Source organism: Vipera ursinii, assembly GCF_947247035.1.
Source record: "Vipera ursinii genome assembly, chromosome: 2".
Taxonomy (NCBI): domain Eukaryota; kingdom Metazoa; phylum Chordata; class Lepidosauria; order Squamata; family Viperidae; genus Vipera; species Vipera ursinii.
Window position 1 is genome coordinate 85,560,982 of NC_139513.1, and position 21,112 is coordinate 85,582,093.

Below are 21,112 nucleotides of genomic sequence, written 5' to 3' on the forward strand. Positions count from 1 at the left end.
ATTCACTGTTATTCCAGTTCTTGCTTCTTTGTCTATCTACAAGGACAACTCTCAAGGATATACTTGGCCACTAACTACTCTTTTATCCCCATACATATACCATATTCCCTTTTATACAATGGTGGCACATCTTCTATGAAAATTGTCTTCCTGAAGCACAGATGGTGCTCCTGTTAGTGAATAATGGGGCTATCTGAAATATTATCAAAAATATCTGTAATACGGTTTAGGGGAAGCTTTATATTACTGGAATATCTTCTGTTGGAGACAATCTAGATTTCCCCACTGCAGCTCTAACTTCTGTTATAGTAGCTGCTTATAGTTCTTCACAGGTAACTCATAAATCTATGTGCTTATAGCCAATCTAATTGACACATGTGATAAAGAATACTGTTATCTTCAATAGGCATAACTGTATTTGTAAAAATGTTATCTTTCACTGGATTTATGTACCGTAGTTTTTGTGTTCTGACTCTTTTTTCTCTGAAGGTCTTCCAAAATATGCTGTCTTGTAACTCCTCATATCTGTAGATTCCACTGGCATGGATTTTAGTCATCTCAATAGTGATGCATAGCCTCAGTGATACATCAGTACATTTCTGACCAAGTGTTTAGTTTCATTTCCATTTCTACTGTGGTCAATAACCTCTCTTCATTCAGATTTCATTTTTGGTTTCAACCCAATGTATAATTTTATTTTTTTGTTACAGTTTTAAATAGTTGGGACTTAAGACACCTCAAGGACATTACTAATCCCTTCTAAATCTCCCCTTATATTGAGTCATCAGGGAAGGCCTACTTCAAATCTTTTATGGTTCTGAGCCTCCGAATGTAACACAGCAGGCTTTGACAATTGAAACCTCATTGGAATTTGCTGCTTAAAATTCCAGAGGCACTTCTAGATAAACAATCCCTATAGTCACTAAATCGCTGACCTGTTGATGTTGTTTTACTAAAAGCTGTAAGTAGAATGGCAATTGACTTTTCACAATACTCTAGGAACATTGTGTATTGTCAGACTGAAAACATTCTACTCTAGGTGCATTCATATCCCTGGTGTTCCACTTGATATCTAATTTTACCATGATTTCATAAGTTGAGACTTCTTTTAGTTCTAAAAAAATGAATTAGGAAAGCAGAAAGAATGGAAATGGAAAATCATTCAAAAGCTCAACATTTCTAGCATTTTCCTTTTGTATCTTCAAAATATTGAAGAATCCCAAAGAGTTATTGTTTTATCAATCACACAAATATAAATTACTTCTTAAGTAATCCATTTGACATCCAACTCATTTGTCAAAAATGCAATTTCACAATAAATGTAATATCCTCATTTGCTTCTGAAGTTAATTAATCTTTGATAGTTGATTTTAACTAATGGTTACTGGTAATTACTCAGACAATCTCAGTTAGGTTGTGAGGTAATCAAAAGATGGGAGATAGAGGTCAAACAAATTAGCAGGACAACACTCCAACTGGTCATCCTAGTTATTTGATAGGTTTTTTTGTCTGACTATTATAGTAATAAGTTATGACAGGCTTACAAGAACAAAACTATCATGACTAATTAATTAATATATTCTTTTTACAATACGGTTTGCATTTGTAGGCTATGTATTACAAAGTTCATGCACAACATAAGTCATCTGCAAGAGAGGTTACACACTGATAACATGTAATAGAATGTGTCTGGTTTGCTAGGGCTAGCTCATAGTCTTCTTTACTGCTCTGTGTCATGTATGTAATGAATCCCACACAGTGATTGGCATTTTGTTTCCTGAGTCCAACAACAAGTGAATGAACTGAAGAGAAGATAAACTCTTGATGAATAGATGGATGGATGGATGGACAGACAAAGTTGTTTAAATGTTTCTGACAAAGGACAGCCCATCACTTTTCAAGGCAGACTATTCCAACATTAAACAGATTCTACCATTAGGAAATTCTTCTTGTCCAATTGAAACCTTTCTCATTTTAAGAAATAACCCTTGTCTAACAGAATAACAAAGTTGGAAGGGACCTTGGAGGTCTTCTAGTCCAATACCTTGCTCAAGCAGGAAACCCTATACCAGGGGTCTTCAAACTCGGCCCTTTTATGACTCATGGACTTCAACTCCCAGAATTCCTCAGCCAGCATGCCTGGCTGAGAAATTCTGGAAGTTGAAGTCCATGAGTCATAAAAGGGCCGAGTTTGAAGACCTCTGCCCTATACCATTTCAGATAAATAGTTGTCCAGTCTCTTCTTAAAAAATCTTCAGCGTTGAAGTACCCACAACTTCTGGAGGCAAGTCGTTCCACTAATAAATTGTTCTAAATTGTTCAGGAAATTTCTCTTTAGTTCTAGGTTGCTTCTTTTCTTGATTAGAACAGAATAGAACTAATTAGTTTCCATCCATTGCTTCTTGTCCTGCTTCATGTGCTTTTTCGAGAATAGGTTGAATCCTTCTTCTTTGTGGCAGCCCCTCAGATATCATGTCACCCCTAGTTCTTCTTTTCATTAAACACCTTTGGTGCTTTGGAAAATAGTTTGACCCCCTTGTCTTTGTAGAAGTCCCTCAGTGCTATCATGTGCCCCCTGGTTTTTCTTGTCGTTAGACTAGACATACCCAATTCCTGCAACTGTTCTTCATAAGTTTTAGCCTCTAGTCCCCTAGTCATCTTTGTTGCTCTTCTCTGCACTCTTTCTAGAGTCTCAACATCTTTTTATGTTGTGGCAAACCAAAACTGAATGCAATATTCCAAGTATTCTCTTACCAAGGCATTATAAAGTGGTATTAACACTTTACGTGATCTTTTATCTTTATCTTTTATTTTATTCTTATCCTTTATCTGTGGACAAATCTATTTCATCTCTATATGACAGCCCTTCAGATACCTGAAGATAACAATCATGTCTCTGTATAGTTCTAAGAAGAGAATACTTGTAGCTGAGTGTTAAACTGTGACTCCATAATGCTCTCTGAGCTTGGTTGTTTTCTTGCAGACCTTTCATTACCTAACTAGGTAGCATCTTCAGTGGCAAAAGGGAATGGGGTCTGCTCTCTGTTTATTTACAAGGGCTTACCCTGTCAGAGTATGCGGGAGTGTTGTTTTCTTCTGGGTAACTCCTTGATTTAGATGTTGTTTTCTGTTTCCTAGTTTGTTTGAGTTCAATTAAATATTCTACATCTCAGCTCTAAACTATAAACAAATACATATATCATAAACACAGAATAATCCCAGTATCCTTGTATTTTATTTATTTTATTTTAATTCCATTTATATCCCGCCCTTCTCCGAAGACTCAGGGCGGCTTACAAGCTTAGCAGTAGCCTTCATTCTATGTATATGCCTGCTTATTAGGGCTTTCACACACCCCGTAAGCGGCATTATTACAAAGTCAGCTTAATTGCCCCCAACAATCTGGGTCCTCATTTTACCTACCTCGGAAGGTATAAACAAAATAATAGAGTTAAACATAACAGTGAGATAGTTTCTCCTTTAAAAAATAAAGATAAAAAGATTAATCACTGAACTTCTTTATTTTTTTAAAAAATGTGTAGATGCTAAAAAATAGGATTAGTTATAGAATAAAAAGTTTAATCTCATATTAAATAATAGCACATTTTTCAAGTTGAGATATCAGTAAATCCAAATGGAGTCACCCAGCAAAATAATATATCCCATTTCAACCTTGGTCGATTAGACCCACTTTGTATTCCTTTTTTTACAGAACAATCTCTCTCTATAACACATTTAAATTGTTGCAAATTTCTGCAATATTTTAAACAGCCTCTTTTGTAATCAAGAAAAAAAGAATAGTGAATCAAACGAAAAGGAATTGTTCCAATTGTTCTCTAGAATTGACTATTCTCTTACAGAGTCTCTTTCATGTTGTTCACAAGTGGAATTTGTTGCATATTTTTGTTCTGCAGACAGCCTGTTCCCAAGAAGACACAACATAGTTGACATAATTGATTCAAAGTTCTGATTTAGTTCCTCAAAGAGATCTTTAAGTGCCATTATAAGTTACTTATCTTATTTTGTCTCCAATATCAAAAACAATTTTCCTTTCCCTCAAACATGAATTTATTCTTTTAAAATAATTTCAAAATCTTAATATTCAAAATCTAATATTCCAACATTTTCTGACCTCTTAATTTAAAATTTTCTGTAGCCAAAAACTTGCCTTGATTTTTGCTCTTTGTTTTAAATTCTGAAAAATGTAGAAATAGATTTTAATTTTCTTATACGAAGGCATTCACCCAGTCTTTGCAATTTTGTCACTTTGTAGGTGTCTAACTTCTTTGCAGCAGTTAATAGGCAATTTCTGAAGATGATTAGCAAGGAAAGTGTAGAAACTTAATGTTCTTTGAAAAGGCTCGTTTGTGTCTAGAGCAATTATGGCAAATTTCCTCATCTCCCGATTTCTCCCTTCTCTGGAAACTGCTGTCATGCAGTCTCTTTGTGAGGAGCAACTGTAAATAGAAACAGCTTGGGTGATCTTGCATCCTCTCTTAAGTAGATTGGTGCTTATTAATGCCTGCAAATTTTGTCTCTCTTTTTTCACAGAACCATCTTCAATATGTCATTCTCCCAAAAGCCTTCTGCAATGCGTTTTCTGGTCCTCCAACTTTGTGTCATCCAGAAAATTGATAATCTTATCTTCCAACCCCTCATCCAAACAGTTTCTAAATACATTGGGCAGCACAAGGCTTAAAATGGATCCCTAAAGTTTATCACTTGACACTTTTCTTCAGCTTGATGCGGAACCATCCAGAAGTTCAACTAGCTCTCTACCCATCTAATGCTAGCATCTTGCCCTTTTCTTAATGATTTCATTTCATTTGACAGAATCTTTAAAAATGCTGCCCTATATTGTTTGCATTCTTCTAAGTATCTGGTAAAAATATTCATTTCTGCTTCTACATATATGATTTTTAAATATTAAATTAAAATCAGGGCACTGCCTGCTAGAAGCATCTGCTCAAAAAAAGGGGGGGGGGTTCAGCTTCAACTGCACAGTACTCCATCTTGACTTTGATTCTTCTTACCATGGTGCACCTGCTGCCTGCAGTCCCACCAAGGCCAAATACCTCATTCCTAAGGTTCATTCCTCAGAACAGAACATTTTGGAGAGGTTGGCTTCGAGACTGCCTAGGCTGCAGCAGCATAAACAGTCTTCAAGAATACCTCATCCGTTGCATTTCTCTGAGAAAGGATCCCTCATAAAGTTCCTTTGTCAGACTGCAATTAATTCATTACGGAAAATTGGATTTTTACATATAGACAGGCCCAAACTTGGTTTCTGGCATTCTTCCTTCTGTTCTTACATCTCATAACAAGTAGGAGTTTGTAAAATATCTATGCTGTACTCAGGGTCATAGCTACAAATGGTCAGAGGACAGAATTGTAATCCCCACTTCTTCAGAGGCCAAGTGGTTAAAAGAATATTTGATTTTGATTTATTTTACACAATTTGTATTCATCCTTGTTTTCCTTTTGCTCTTTTTCTCTTAAGTAAGAAATACATTGTCTTTGTTTGCCTCGGTTTCAGAGTGGATTATTTGTCTTTAAAAAATAACATATAACCAAATAATGCTGCATTAATCCATTTTTAAAGCACTCCAATGAACCTTTAAGTTAAATTTAGACAAGCATTAGTGAGCCTGAAACAGACTGTACTTACATGGCTGGGGCCCATAAATAATGACTTTCGTGGTTCATTGGTCAAATTAAGCTGATAGAAAATGACTAAATTGAAAATCTGTGGGTTGAACTCTTGATGAGTTTTGGCAGAATGCTAAGCAGGCAATTGTAGACTTATTAACAGAAAAGGGGAAGGACAGATTCTGAAAAAAATCAAAGCACGAGGAAGTGACAGATTAAGAAGTAGTGGGATAAGATCACTTGTATTAAAAAATGAAAATATTATTACATTACATCATTTGATTTTAATATAGACAACTCAATATTCTACCATCAGCTTTCTAATATTTGGCCTCTACCTATTTTTTTTCTAGGAATCCCATTGTATTATGAACATTCCCTTGAAGAATAACAAACTGTTGGGAAAAACCTTAAGCAATTTCTGGTGGCTGAATTTCTGGGGAGGGTGAAACAAAGACCTTGAGATCAGACGGGACCATTCTCAAAACACAAGGAAGATTTTGTTTTCCAGGCAGACAAACAAGTGTCAAGAAGATTGTTACTGTATAAGTGCAGGAGGAAAAAAAGAGAGAAGATTTAAACCCTGGGGCTGCTCTCAGGCTTCTTTTATCTGCAATGAAAACACGTCCTTGACTTTTCCCTGCTAGCTCCAGAGTAGGAATTTGAGTTTTCTGAAAAACATTTATTTCTGAGCTTCCATAAGCTCAAACCATAAGCCTGCTTTGACACTAACCTATTTTTTTGCTGATCAAGCCTTCTTAGACAGCAGTCACAAAAATTAAAATTTCCTTATCTTGTTTTATTATAATGTGCCCATGCAGAAAGTCTGAAATGAGAAACTCCACCTCTCTTTGTATGATTCCTTGGTCTAAAATACCCCAACATTTCAAGTCACTCCTACCATGAGAAGACAGCTATACCATGTGTACAGAATTTGATTTGTCCCTCCTTGTAAGTACTGATGACAAATTTCCTTTCTGTTTTGTGTACATTTGAATTCTTGATCTAGAACAGACATGTCAAACTCACGATATCACATGACGTTGCACAACCTAGCGAGACGGTTTTGGCATTGCCAGCAATGGGGTGGGCGCGGCTTCCGTATGATGCATCCAACCCGGGGGCCAGCAGTTTGACACCCCTGATCTAGAATAAGGGCAAAATTAGAGATTGTTGCATATACCCTAACCAATATAGATAGGTATAGTAGTCTTTTTCACGTGTGTGTGTGTGTGTGTGTGTGTGTGTGTGTGTGTGTGTGAGAGAGAGAGAGAGAGAGAGAGAGAGAGAGAGAGATAGATTATGTTTTGTTCTACTGGTTGGATATTTTGTAAGCAATAGTCCTAATACATCAGACAGATTTGTAGCATCGAGTTAAACATTATGATGTGAGCTCTAGAATAAACTAAAGAAACCCCCAGAAATTATCTACAAATGATAAACCATGGTAATTTTAATAAAATTCCAATGACTTAAGCACCCACTTAAGTCAAATGAGAAATAATGAATATTAATAGGGTTAATGTATAATAATATAATCAGGTAATGAATTCAAATGAATGGGCGCATATGTCCTAAGGGTCCAATAACAATTTTTCACTTGGACAGCATCATATGAGATTTAAAAGATATCGTGTTGCTTGAGACTAGGGTCACCTTCAAACCTCTAGCTCCTGGATGCCGTTTAATCCCAAGACACAGCAAGTTTTTTTCCCCTCTGTTGTATGCTTGTTTTTGCCTTCCAATGAATTCAGACTTTGTTTTCAAATTGTCCATATGTTTTACTTAAAGAAAACTTGGACATAATTCTTTCTGAAAATATATAACTTCCTTTTCTTTTATGAACATTTTTATTAGCTTTATTTAGTTTATATGATGCTTCAATTATGTGTGAGTCTAAATAGCTCACACTCCTAGTTATAGTAAACAAGATAAAAAAATAAAAACATTAAAAAATTTTGATAACACGCAAAGTAGGAGATGTTTCAAGGACTTCTGTAATATACACATTTTAATCTGTTTCCTGGACTCTAACAGATGTGGAACTGATTTGATCTTGGGGGAAGGCAAAGAATGTAGCAGTGACAGAAAATCTGCATATAGACAACACTTTATATTCCCTTACGGCACGGGTGTCAAACTCGCCACGCCACGTGATGAGTCACGACGTATTGTGACTTTTTTTCCAATGCCAGAGCTGGGATGGGCACAGCCTCCATATGATTCAACTGGCCCGTGGGCCGGCAGTTTGACACCCCTGCCTTATGGTAACATCCTTTAAGAATAAGAACAGAAAAAGGTAGATAGCACTTTTTGGAGAGAGAGGTACCGTTAATAATTGGCAGTCTATGTAGATATACAAGTCCTTGGGATTTACTTGTTATTGATTAATTTGCTGAAAATTGGGGCAGCAAGGTATAAAATAGTTAGGCCTTTTCCAGTTAAGCTGTAATAGGCTGCCTAAAATGGGCCATCACAATATTAAAATCCCATTCTGAAGATCCTAGCCATATTAGTTTGTTTTGAATATCTTCATTTTATTTCTCCTCAGAACAGCTTGATTTTTCATAAAATCAAATTTTGCCTCCATTTGATTACATTAACACTAAGAGGCACAAATGTCTTCTAAATATTAGTCACTAAGGTATTTAATTAATAATGGTTACAGGATTGCAGAAATAATTTAATATACTAATCATTTCCAAATTAGCTTCAACCATTTTAAAAAGATAATCTGAAAACGTGATATAAAGGCTTTCAAGTTTATAATATACTCTGTGATTAGAATTCATCCTATCCCTGTTAAAATTGCTATTTTACAAGTCTGCATATTTAACTCTTTCCCCAAGTGGAATAGGGATACTAGAAACTGAAAATAGGGTTTAATAAAACCTTTCCCCGATAAACAAATTCTAACATTATGAAAGCTTGAACTGTTATTAGTACTAAGGACATTTTACTCTTCCTACAGTCTTTATTCCAAATAGGGTATTATTTTTAGTCTCTCTAGTATTAAACTCTTATACATATAAAATATTAAACAATATTATTGATAATTGATATATATGAAATAACAATTTCTGTTTGAATAGCTTGCTCAGTTAATTTAAGATGCAGGTACCGTATTTTCCGGTGTATAAGATGACTGGGCGTATAAGACGACCCCCTACATTTCCTGTTAAATTATAGGGTTTGGGCTATACTCGCCATATAGGACTACCCCTCTTCCAACGCACACCAAATAAAAATTAAAAAACATCAGATTTGATTTTAATATGGTAATTTTAATTCAAATGCTTATGACATGCAGGTGCTTAGTAGGAAAACTGTCACTTATAAACATAAGGCTGTTTGTCATCAAACATGTAAACATAAAACAGTGCAAGTGGATTAAACAACAACAACAACAACAACAACAACAACAACAACAACAATAATAATAATAATAATAATAATAATAATAATAATAATAATAATAATAATAATAATAAGTTGGAGGGGACCTTGGAGGTCATCTAGTCCAACCCCCTGCTCAGGCAGGAAACCCTATACCATTTCAGACAAATGGCTGTCCAGTCTCTTCTTAAAAACTTCCAGTGTTGGAGCATTCACCACTTCTGGAGGCAGGTTGTTCCACTGGTTAATTGTTCTAACTGTCAGGAAGTTTCTCCTTAGTTCTAGGTTGCTTCTCTCCTTGACTAGTTTCCATCCATTGCTTCTTGTCCTGCTTTCAGGTGCTTTAGAGAATAGCTTGGCTCCCTCTGCTTTGTGGCAGCCCCTGAGATATTGGATCACTGCTATCATGTCACCCCTCACCCTTCTCTTCGTTAAGCTACACATACCCAATTCCAGCAACCGTTCCCTATTTTCCTAATTCACTTTTTCACTTTTCCTAATTCACTCTAAAGCTTTCCCTGCGCAGAGCCTTAAGTAACACCAGCTGCCTGCAATTAGTGCAGGTTCGCATCCCACCAGGCTCAAGGTTGACTCAGCTTTCCATCCTTCCAAGGTAGGTAAAATGAGGACCCAGATTGTTGGGGGCAATAAGCTGACTTTGTAATAATGCTGCTTGGGGGGGGTGAAAGCCCTAATAAACAGGCATATACACAGAATGAAGGCTATTGCTAAGCACATTGATTTGTGCTTTAAATTGTAAGCCACCCTGAGTCTTCGGAGAAGGGCAGGATATAAATGGGATTTTTTAAAAAAAAGACCAAATGGGAGATCCGCTCCAGGTTTTCCAGCCAGCCCACCCAGTTCCTGAGTCAAATGTGTCCTTAGAGCTAAGCCGCTGCTCTGGCTGCTGCCTTACCCACCTGCCTTTCAAGTTGGGATATACTACAGCTGCTCTTCAACTTTAGAAGGAAAGACGCCCAGACCCCAGCCTGTAAAAAATCACAGACTGCAGCTTCTTCTCCAATTGGTCCTGCTTTCCCTGCGCAAACTAAATGGGAGATCTGCTTCAGGTTTTCCAGCCAGCCCTGTCCCTAAATTTTCAGCACCCGGCATATAAGACGACCCCTGACTTTTGAGAAGATTTTCATGGGTTAAAAAGTAGTCTTATATGCTGGAAACTACGGTAACAGGAAAAATAAGGAATTATTGTGGGAATTTAATAGTATTTGCCCCTGTACCATATTTATTTATAATAATTAAGAAACATATTATGCACCCAATAATAAAAAATATATACTGCCAGTTCTTTAGCTGGTGTTGGCCTTCTTACACATCAAGTCCTTCCTAGGAACCTACAGTGTAAGACACTGTAATGTATTGGCATAGTATATGTACAGATCTAAGCTTTGTGATTTTTTTTTTTTGACAGATGGAAATTTTATTAATGGACAACTTTTTTAAGTGACTTCTAAGATTTTTGCATATGGTACTCAGGAATTTTATGTCATAATATTTCAAATTGCAATTTTCGGATCTTGATTCTCTGTGACCTTCTCCAATTCATTTACTTCTATTTTACTGTCTCCTAGTATTGCCACATCAATTATCCACACTTTATTATGATTACTTATTACATTTATATATTGCCAGACTCTTTTTTTATATATAGAAAATTTTATTAAATGTACATTTAAAAACAAAAGTGGACATGATTCAACTTCCCTAGCTACAACACTACTATTAGTATTACCTTATGTTACAGAAAGAAATAACAAAAACTTAAAATACATTCTATGACAGGACAGAGTATATATTGCCAGACTCTTGATGACTATTTTGCATACATTTCTATCTTACCTTCTAGTAAAAGTAGTGCTTATATTAATAAAGATACACTGTCCAAGTTATAAGTAAGGTATTAAATCTCACCAAACCATATCCAATAAAAACTCCTCAACATGCTTCAATAAAAACAAAACAGCAAGTTAGATTTGGCAGCAAAACTTGTCTGTATAAAAATCTCTTTGCTGTCAGGAACATAAGAGAGATGGTTCCTCTTGGCAACAGCAACAGAGAGTTTCCTCTGATATGCTTTCCTACCTTACCCTGCCCTATTCTACCCCCCCACCCCCACCCCCCCATCCCATTCTATATAAAGTAATTTTATTTGATTAACTCATCTTAATTTTATTTGGAAGAATTTGGTTTTTCAGAATGCCTGGCTCTAAGCTGCAATGGACTTCAGAGATCAGGAACAGTACTTTTAACTGTGCCTAGAAGCAAACTATTGCAATGACACATCATGTTCTGTATAACTGGATCAACAGTCAAACCCCATGATTCTGCACCAGGTGCAGTATTGCAAAGCTTTTCAAAGGTGGAAATAGGCCAAATGAATTCAGATGGAGAGTTAAGATTGCACCTTTGTCAATCTTTTCTTCCGATGGAAATTTAAATGCATTGCAGCCACTCAATCCCTGGATGAGGATCTTAGTGAAGACAAAGAGTAAGGTCCATCTTTCTCCATGGATGCCCAACCTAGCTGTACATTGTGGAAATGGGATAAATGGATGAATGGGAAATGTTTAAATATGAAGGATAGATGGAAGTAATATACATGATAAATAATATCCAAATCTATTTTTGAATCCCACATCCATTGCTAGCATATGGCGACTGATATATTAACCCCAAGGAAATGTGTTTCTTGGTGGACGAGGAAGTCTTTTACTCCCAGGCCTAAACCATTAAACTCATTTAAAAGTAACATATTATGGTATAATATAAAATCTGAAACTCCTGTGATTGTAATAAATCACTTGCCTATCTTGTAAAATAAATGTATTTTACTCTAATATATTTGTGCTCTCAAAAACTTTTGACTTTGTTGCCTTTACTTTTTATTTTTATGTAACTGGCAATGCATTGTTCTGACTCCAAAACAAATTTCTCATGATAATATAGAATATATTAGGCTGCATTTGTTTTACTAATGAGTGACATAACGTGTTGTATAATATTGTGTTTAGATTCTACTATTAACTCCAAGCATAAACTTTCTTTGACTATTATATTAGTTGCATCAAGTGTTAAACCAAATGGCAAATATATACACTGTTGTGTGTTTTCAATTTTAGAGGGATGATAATAGGAGATTAAATAAAAGTATTTTCTGGGACCATGATATTATACTTTAAATGCACATAAAACCTGAAAATTCAGAAACAGTCTGGTAGGGTAATGCCAAAAAAACTGTTATCAAGGTTATTAGGTTTTAGAGACAGCATGTCAACTGAATTCAATTACTTTTTTCCAAAATTTTATAACAGTATCCAAATTTCATTGTTGAACAATGCTTTCAACCTTTAATAGTCATGGTGTTCTTAGAGTCACACATTTTTATTTGTAGCTAATTCCCTTCCTGATGTTAATTTCTATTCACATGATCATGAATGATAAGTATATTCATTAATACATGTATAATACATTAAATTAAGTATAGCATTATGCATGGTGTGGCAAAAATCCCCTGCCTCTCTGACATGTATTAAAAACCAGAATTAATGAAATTGTATGGAATGAGAATTTGAAATATTAAAGAAAGCATTTGAGTTGAATGCCTTCAAACAACGATTAGACAAATTTATGGGACTATGATTGCTAAAAATAATTATGTTACTATAGAATGTTTGGGTGCACAGCATTATAACACTGGCAAATGCTTGTCAGGAGTTGAAAAAATGACAATAGAAGGATGCTGCTAGAGAGAGATATTAGTGGGCTTCTGTAAGCCTCTGGTTGTCTGCTTTTAGATAATGAATATTAGATCAAATTGACCTTAATCAAACCGAGATTCATGACAAAAGTCCTTGGCAAAGGAATTTCCAAAGTTCCTAGGCTTTCACACAATCAAACAGCCTTCGCTTTTCATCATTCTCACTCTCCCCCTCCCATTTTTATCATCTAACACATTAATTACTATTCTCATCAAGAAAAGAATATAGTTTCTTTTCATATTTGAAGTATTGGTGGAATGCTACATGTACTATTTAGATGGGGGGAAAAGAGTTGCTCAAGAATTATACTGCCTTTGATTTTGTCTTGGGTATAAATTTGCAAAAATCAGACACTGAACCTATTAAAAATTATCCCCAAATGAATGGTTATATTCAATCCAATTCTTAATGTTCTCACAAACTCTCCTTCCAAAAAGAAGGAGATGTGTAGATTCATAGGAGATAAAAAAAGTAGGCAAGTGATGCGTTGTCAGTTTTATAGGCTTTATTGTGGTAATGAATCTTAAAAGAAAATGCAAATAGATCTTCTAACAAGAAAACTGAATGTATGGAAACACTAACTGATAACATGCATTTAAAATCTGATCCAGAAAGCCTAAAAAGGATATATAGATATTGTTCTGTAATTCACAAGTCAGAAATCAGTCTTTAAAAGCAGACAAGGACTAACAATGCATGAAACATTGTCCTCTATTGAATTTTTTTTTTAAGAAAGAGTGAAGATCTGGTAGCCCGAAGATTAGGAGTGATGGAAATATTTTGCATGCTCACCCATTTTGTTTGTCATAGGAAAGTGACAAGTAGAATGAGGAAAAAATAGTATCCCACTTCTCTAGATAAATGTAGCTGTCAGTGTTGCCGGCTTGCCCTATCATAGATTCCACAAAGAGAGAGTAATGATGGCATGTCCACAAATCCCAAGACTTATGTGCTTGCCTCTGACATAGAACAAAATAGAATACTTTATTTGACCAAGTGTGATTAGACACACAAAGAATTTGTCTCCAATGCACATACAAGCACATCAGGATACACGTACAAAAAGCTGGATTAGTGTTGTAATGTTGCCACATTCATTTTGCTATTTTTTCATTGCTGAAGTTTGTACCACACACCTATGTGTTGTATGTAAACTGAAAGCTCTGATCTCTGCTTTAGAGAGGCAGATATTTTACCTGGAAACTTAGCCAAACCTTTTAATATGCCTGTGTGTACAATGTGAATAAACACAAGAATATCTCTTTAGTGTATTCGCCTTTTGGTCTCTAAGACAGCTTCAGGTGTTTTGCATCAGTATAGGGAATAGGAAGTACAATGGAAGTTCAGTTCTTGCAACCTCTGGCAAATCACCCGTATTATGCCTAGAAGCCTCTTTCATTGAGAAAATGTGCTTTAAAACAGAACTGAGCCGGGAGTGAAGACATTTCATCGACTCCTCTGCTTGCTGCAAATAGCACATTTCATTGGAAATCATTTGTCGAGGGCAGAAAAATTCTCAACACACAGCTCTACTCAATACCTAACTGTACCTCCACTCCTAGGGAAATGTTTTTCACCTTCCAAAAATTATCAGTGCCATATTGTTTCTTGTGTTTCAGAATAACACTTTACCGAGGAGGCAATTAGCTACAAGCACAAAGCTTGTAGAAAGCTTCAGCAGTGCTTAGGACCGTAGCACTTTTCACAAGGTAAATCGGTTTACAGTGGCTGGGAAACATTCCTTTGCTCTCTCTCTCTTCCCCCACATAATATTATCACCTGGAAATGTAAAATCTGGGATATTCTTCTGAACAAAGATACTTAATTGAAACCATAAATCACAGCTTCTTACCTGTGTACCAACTGTTTGCGGCTTACACAAGTGGCTGTCTCGTAGTCATGAGTGACACACACTTTGTGAGGGCTGCACTTTACCTTCAAACATGGGTCTTTAGTTGGGTCAAGGGCTATTAGAAACAAGATACAAAGAAGTTGTTTAGAAGATTACTCCTTTGTTCATTAGTCAAAATACTGAGTTAAGAATCAAAACCACTTCTCAGCTATTTTTGAAATGCTATAAAATGTTTAATCCATTTGACCTCACAACTCTGTGTGATGAATGATATTCAGCTATTGTCAACTGGTCAAGGTCATCCAATGAACTTTCAAACTAATTAATTAGGATTTCAAGCTAGCCCTCTGCTTTATATTATGCCTTCAAGTCAGATTTTACTCCTAGCAACCTCCCAGGCAAGTCCCTGTGAGGTTTTTTTTGGCAAAAAGCTTCAGAAGAGATTTACCACTGCCTTCTTCCTATAGCTGAGAGAAAGTGGCTTGTCCAAACTCATCCAACTGGTTTCATGTTCATGGCTAGAAGGCTAGAATTTAATTCTCTTGGTTTCTAGCCTATTACCTTTAGCCACTACACCAAACTTGCTCTGAGTTGTGGACTCTAGTAACTGCAATATCCTAACTACTGTCCTCCAAATATTACTCTTGAGGAACAATCATGTGTAACTATTGCCAATGCATATGAAAGAACTAAGATTCAGTGGTTATCTAGGTTGCAACTGACATGGACAAAGATGTATTAATTCTGCTGGATAGATAGACAATGAAATATGTTACATTTTTTAAAAAATAAAAAAATAGATTTGGCCTCTAATTTTATCACCATCCTTAGCCAAAATTGCAGGGAACATTTTATCAGTCTCATTGATCAATTTTCTAGGCTTTTGCATTCTAGAATTGCTTTCAAATAATTTTAATTAAGAAGAATGCTACATGGAACCTCTCAAGCCTGTCATAGAATACTAGCCCACATAATTTTTTTCTATATCTGTTGAAATAACAATTACATGATAAGGTATTAATTACTATTGTGCAACAGAATATACAGCAATTCCTGCGCCCTGTGTGATGTTTAGCAATTTTATGTTATTAAAATATATGATTTTCCTCTATTGATCCAACGTAACTCTTAAATGAACAAAAACATAGCATTCCACTTTCATTTAGTGCTAGAACAACACACAAATCCTAGTAAGGAGTGGACATACTATCCTTATTGAAAATACAATTAAAATTACCTTCATTTTGCAAATAATCTTTGAAACTTTTATATACATATGCTCATGAATGATACTGCATTAATTGATAAAATAGAAATAATTACTTTTGTATTACAGTACTATTTTTACGGTAAACTGTAGTAGTACATTGTTATAGGGTTTGTGAAATTAATAGTATTGCATTGTACTGGAACTTTGGCCTACTGTTTTAATTCTAGGGAAAGAAAAATAGCCACTGATTTGAATTTTCCCCCAATACGTGGTAATTAAAATATTGTCACATCTGAGACGTACCATTTGGGGCTCCCAGCAACCTACTGATGTTTTGCTAATATTGTAATAGCAGGTTTAATGCAAAATGGTTCATTTAGTTTATGCTACACCTTTGGGGTATAGAGTACAAACACAAACAAGATCCGAAGTATGTCAGCTGAAATGAAAGGATACACCTTCTTGAAATGTGTATTTATTTTTTAAATGGGTTAACGTCAAAGAATGACAATAGCACTTATATACCACTTCACAGTGCTTTACAGCCCTCTCTAAGTGGTTTATAAAGTCAGCATATTGTGCCCAACAACCTTGAGCTGGAGAGACTCACACTGCTGGCAGTCAGCAGAATTAGCCTGCAATATGGCAGTCTAACCTCCCATTTCAGAGAACACAACCTTGCTACAGATTTCAGTAAAGAAACATTGCCTACTTTGGGGATCTTACATTAAGACTTAACTTTCTGGAGAAGACTCTAACCCTGGGAAAGATGGGAAGGAATAGACTAGACTAGACTAGACTAGACTAGACTAGACTAGACTAGACTAGACTAGACTAGACTAGAATAGAATAGAATAGAGCTGGGAGGGACATTGGAGGTCTTCTGGACTCAGTTACAATGGTAATGGGGCATCGTTGGAATAGCTGAAGGACTAAGGGTCAAATTATGATGGAGAAAAGCTATCTATGTGGTTGCTAAGAGTTAACAATGACTTGATGGCACATAATCAATCAATTAATCAATCATTTACTAACCATCTAATACAGACATGTCAAACACAAGGCCCGGGGCCCAGATCCGGCCTGCGAAGTGGTTTCATGCGGCCCGCGAAGCCATCCTGGAAACAGTGAGGGAACGGCCCCCACTGCCTTGGCCCTGGCCCTGGCCCAGAGACCCTCCTTCTGCCAGAGACCCTCAGATCTGTCCCACTCCTGCCCAGGCCCACATAGGCACCCTTGATGTGAATGATGTAGAGCTGGCCATGCCCACCTAGTAGGCCATATGCACTCTAGCCACGCCCACCCAGTAGGCCATGCCCACCCAGACCATACCCACCCAGCTCCCTGAGGGCAACCGCAATGCTGATGCGGCCCTCAGTGAAATTGAGTTTGATACCCCTGATCTAATATTTCATAACACAAAGTACCTTACATATTCAGGTAATCTTTAACTTACAACCATTCATTCAGCAATCATTCAAAGTTACCAAAAAGGAGACTTATGGCCACTCCTTGCACACAAGAACATTGCAGAATCCCCCAGTGTCACATGATCAAATTCAGACATTTTACAATCAGCACATATTTATTTATTTATATATATCAAACTTATTAGCTGCCCATCTCCCTCTCAGAGTGTTTACAATGATTAAGGCATCGCAGAGTCATATGCTTACCATTTGTGACCTGCCCAGGCAGCTTTCAACAAGAAAAGTCAGTCTGTGTATGGGGGGAAAGCCAAGTTTGCTTAATGAATGTGTGATTCTCTTAACAACTGCAGCAATTTGCTAAATAATTGTGGCAATAAAGGTAGTAAAACCGGACATGACTCACTTAACTATATTGCTTAGTAGTTGACATTCTTATCCAGATTGTGGTCCTTAAGTCGAGGACTGTCTGTATAGAATAGAGATTTGAGTATAGTTCAACTCTGCTGTTTAGACATTGAAACTGAACTTTTCGTAAGATTTCCTTCCTTTCATTCAGGAAGGAAAAATTTAGAGCAGACTGTGGCAGGTATGTAGCACCTCTCTGCAAATCTACAAACCAAACACCACTTTCCCAGAATCTGGTTGCATCTGCAAAGGGCAGTGACAGAATCCCAGGAAAAGATGCAATTGCTTTAAGAAGTTACATTTTGCTGCCATGAATGTCTGTGCGTACACCAAAGCAACTTGTGTTCTTTTAATGCAAATGTTGCACAGATCAAGTGATATCAGGGATTATCTGGAAGACTTGGATATTCAGAGATTCCTTTCAGCTAAATATTCAATTTGTAGCCATTGGTGGAGCATGTACCAATGTCAGCCACAAGGTAGCACTATTTTCCTCATGACAAGTTAAATGGATTCCAGTAGGAGGAACTAATAAAAAGGATAACCTTGTGGCCATCTAAATCATAATGCAACAACTAATCCACATTGGGTAAATTAAACTGCACCATTTTATATACATCAAAATAATCTGGTCTTTCAAATCAGGTATTATATGTAGCTTAATAGCTGGATCGACATAGTAACAAGTCCTAAAATCTGCAATACACAAATTCTCAAATTATCATTTAGACTAAATTCCTGTTTACTAACATTGGAAGTCAACTCAGAGGCCTAATAAACAAGAATAAACAAGGGAACTTTAATTTATGTATTTAATCATAAATAATTTCTATACTAATTCCATACCCCTTAGCAGCAGCAAAAACACCATTTAGGGGGTAAGCTGCTCTCATTTGCAGTATAATACCACTGAAATGGCAAGATGAAATTTCTTAAAAATAAGCTAGCTCAACCTGCTGTATATCCAGATGTGTTACATTTTCTTGGTTCGGAATTCTGGGAGTTGTAGTCCCAACACATATGGAGGATAACAGATTGGGGAAATTAGAGTTAACATAATTGAACTACAGATTCATTTAATTCATTAGTCTATAATTGGGAATCACTATGAAGTTGTACGCATCGCCAAATCTGGCAGTTCTGTGTTTTAAAACACTTGCATTATTTAAGCAGAGTTGCATTCAACTCCACTTTTCAAATCATCTACAAGTTTTTAATGTATGCATTTTACATACACTATTATACATCATAAAACTTGGAGAGTTGTTAAAATTTATGCATTGCTGTATTCTGATCTGTATATTAGTGTAGCAAGTAATAATAAAAATGCATATGAAAGCCATTCAAATATTGTTAGATCTTATTAGTGTCCTCTACATTCTGAAATGAAGACACTTAACAATAACAAAACAAGAGGAAGGAAGGCCAGTGAACACTATTCCAGAAGACTTTTTCAGCTGGACTCTTCCCTCTATGCACGTTAGGTCTACTGACAAGAATTTGGCAGTGATTCACAGACACTGGGATAAATAGATTCCAGGATCATACTTGGGTTAAGGATGGCAGGGTCCTTAGTGCTCTCTGACCTTGGTTGTTATCTTGCAGACATTTCATTACCAAACTAGATAACATCATTAGTAGCTGAGCATGAAGGATCCACAGTTCAACTTTGAGCTACAAATATTCTCTTTTATCAGCAAGTTAAGGGTCTCAGGCACCCAAAACAGCACAGGAAGATAACAAATTTCACTCCATGCTAGGATGAAGCCAGTTCAGGCAGTTGATGGCCCTCCATCAGTAGGAAAATGCAGCCACTTCTTATACCCACTACAGTTTAATTCTGACACTTTTCCTCCTCTGCTCTTCCCATGACTTAAAGGAGTTTTTCTTGCAGTTTTGAGCCCTGAAGCTGGGCAGTTATTGGTTGTTGACATAAAAGCCTACCCTGACAAACTCTGGCTTTCACAATATAACTCCACAGGATCATTGGCTCAACTTCCCATGGGATATATGGAACACTATTGCCATTGCTGTTTTTATTTATGATTGCTGCTATTGCTTGTAAGAGGGACACGGTGGCTCAGTGGGTTAGGACGCTGAGCTTGTCGATCAGAAGGTCGGCAGTTTGGCGGGTCGAATCCCGAGTGCCGCATAACAGAGTGAGAGCCTGTTACTCGTCCCAGCTTCTGCCAACCTAGCAGTTCGAAAGCACGTAAAAATGCAAGTAGAAAAATAGGGACCACTACGGTGGGAAGGTAACAGCGTTCCGTGCGCCTTTGGCGTCTAGTCATGCCGGCCACATGACCACGGAGACGTCCTCGGACAAGCGCTGGCTCTTCGGCTTTGAAACGGAGATGAGCACCGTCCCCTAGAGTCGGAAACGGCTAGCACGCATGTGCGGGGGAACCTTTACCTTTTACCTTATTGCTTGTAAAATGTTTTGATTAGATTTATATAACTGACAATGGAATATAAATAATTGACTCTCCACTGATAGAAGTAAAGGAAAGGTCTTCAAAATTTAATATTGAAAGAGAAATTTAAAATTGAATTTGCTGCAGTGGAAATTTACTGAGTGGAGAAGCAACTATATAACGGCTGGGAAACTGGAAAGGAAGGATGTAAGAGAAACACATAGGCAAAATTGTTATCTGGGTCTCCAGAATGGGAAAAGGAGCTGTAAGAGAAGATAACTAGCAAAACAGGAGAGAACCTATTTTTCTAAGAAGTCATAGAAAAGGGTGGGGGAGAACTCAGGCAACTGAGCATGTGCAATTAGTTGATTAATATTAACTGACACACCTTGCATAAATTATCTCTTAATTTTAATGTACAGGTGATGTATGATTTAGTATGTACCAGGAAATATGTAGGAGGCAGTCCGAAAGAGTGTAACCTCATAGTACCTTGGCCAACGGGGAAAGAGGAGGGATGTGTAGCCGGGACAGGGCTGTATAAAGAAGGGAATATTTTGGGTTGAAACTTTGGAGAGAACCAAGCTTGGATAGCTTCTCTCCCCATTTATTGCACTAAACGAAACAAAAGGCCTTCACTGTGTCTTGGCTGGTTATTGGTCAGGCGAGCTTGCCTCTGGTCACGAAGGAAAGTAGCCAGAAGCACATAACACCACTATTTAGTGCCAGAGTATATTATTGGTAAATAGTTTCCATTCAGTTGTTTAACTAATAAATAACAAGACCATGTCTCCATAGATATTGGAGGCACTGAACATTTCTGTCAATTGCAGGCTGGTTGGTACATGTTCTATTTGATTCTCTTTTCTGATACAAAAGCACTATATCAAATAGGGTTTTCCCCAGCAAAACTACATTGTGCAAAGAACTAGCTGCATTTGGTGGTGCAAGGCCTCCCGAGCAACTCCATTTGCTGGGAT

At 36.7% G+C, this 21,112-nt stretch overlaps 1 protein-coding gene across 2 annotated transcripts in view; it reads right to left on the reverse strand.

Moving 5' to 3' along the window:
- The window catches only part of SPOCK1 (SPARC (osteonectin), cwcv and kazal like domains proteoglycan 1), a gene marked incomplete at its 3' end in the record, with an annotated part of 518,730 nt that overhangs the window by 235,195 nt on the left and 262,423 nt on the right, over positions 1–21,112 (reverse strand). For both annotated transcript variants that reach the window (XM_083351745.1, XM_083351744.1), the window contains one exon: positions 14,674–14,788. In XM_083351745.1, the coding sequence (XP_083207871.1) occupies positions 14,674–14,788 (115 nt within the window). The remainder of the gene's footprint in view (positions 1–14,673; positions 14,789–21,112) is intronic.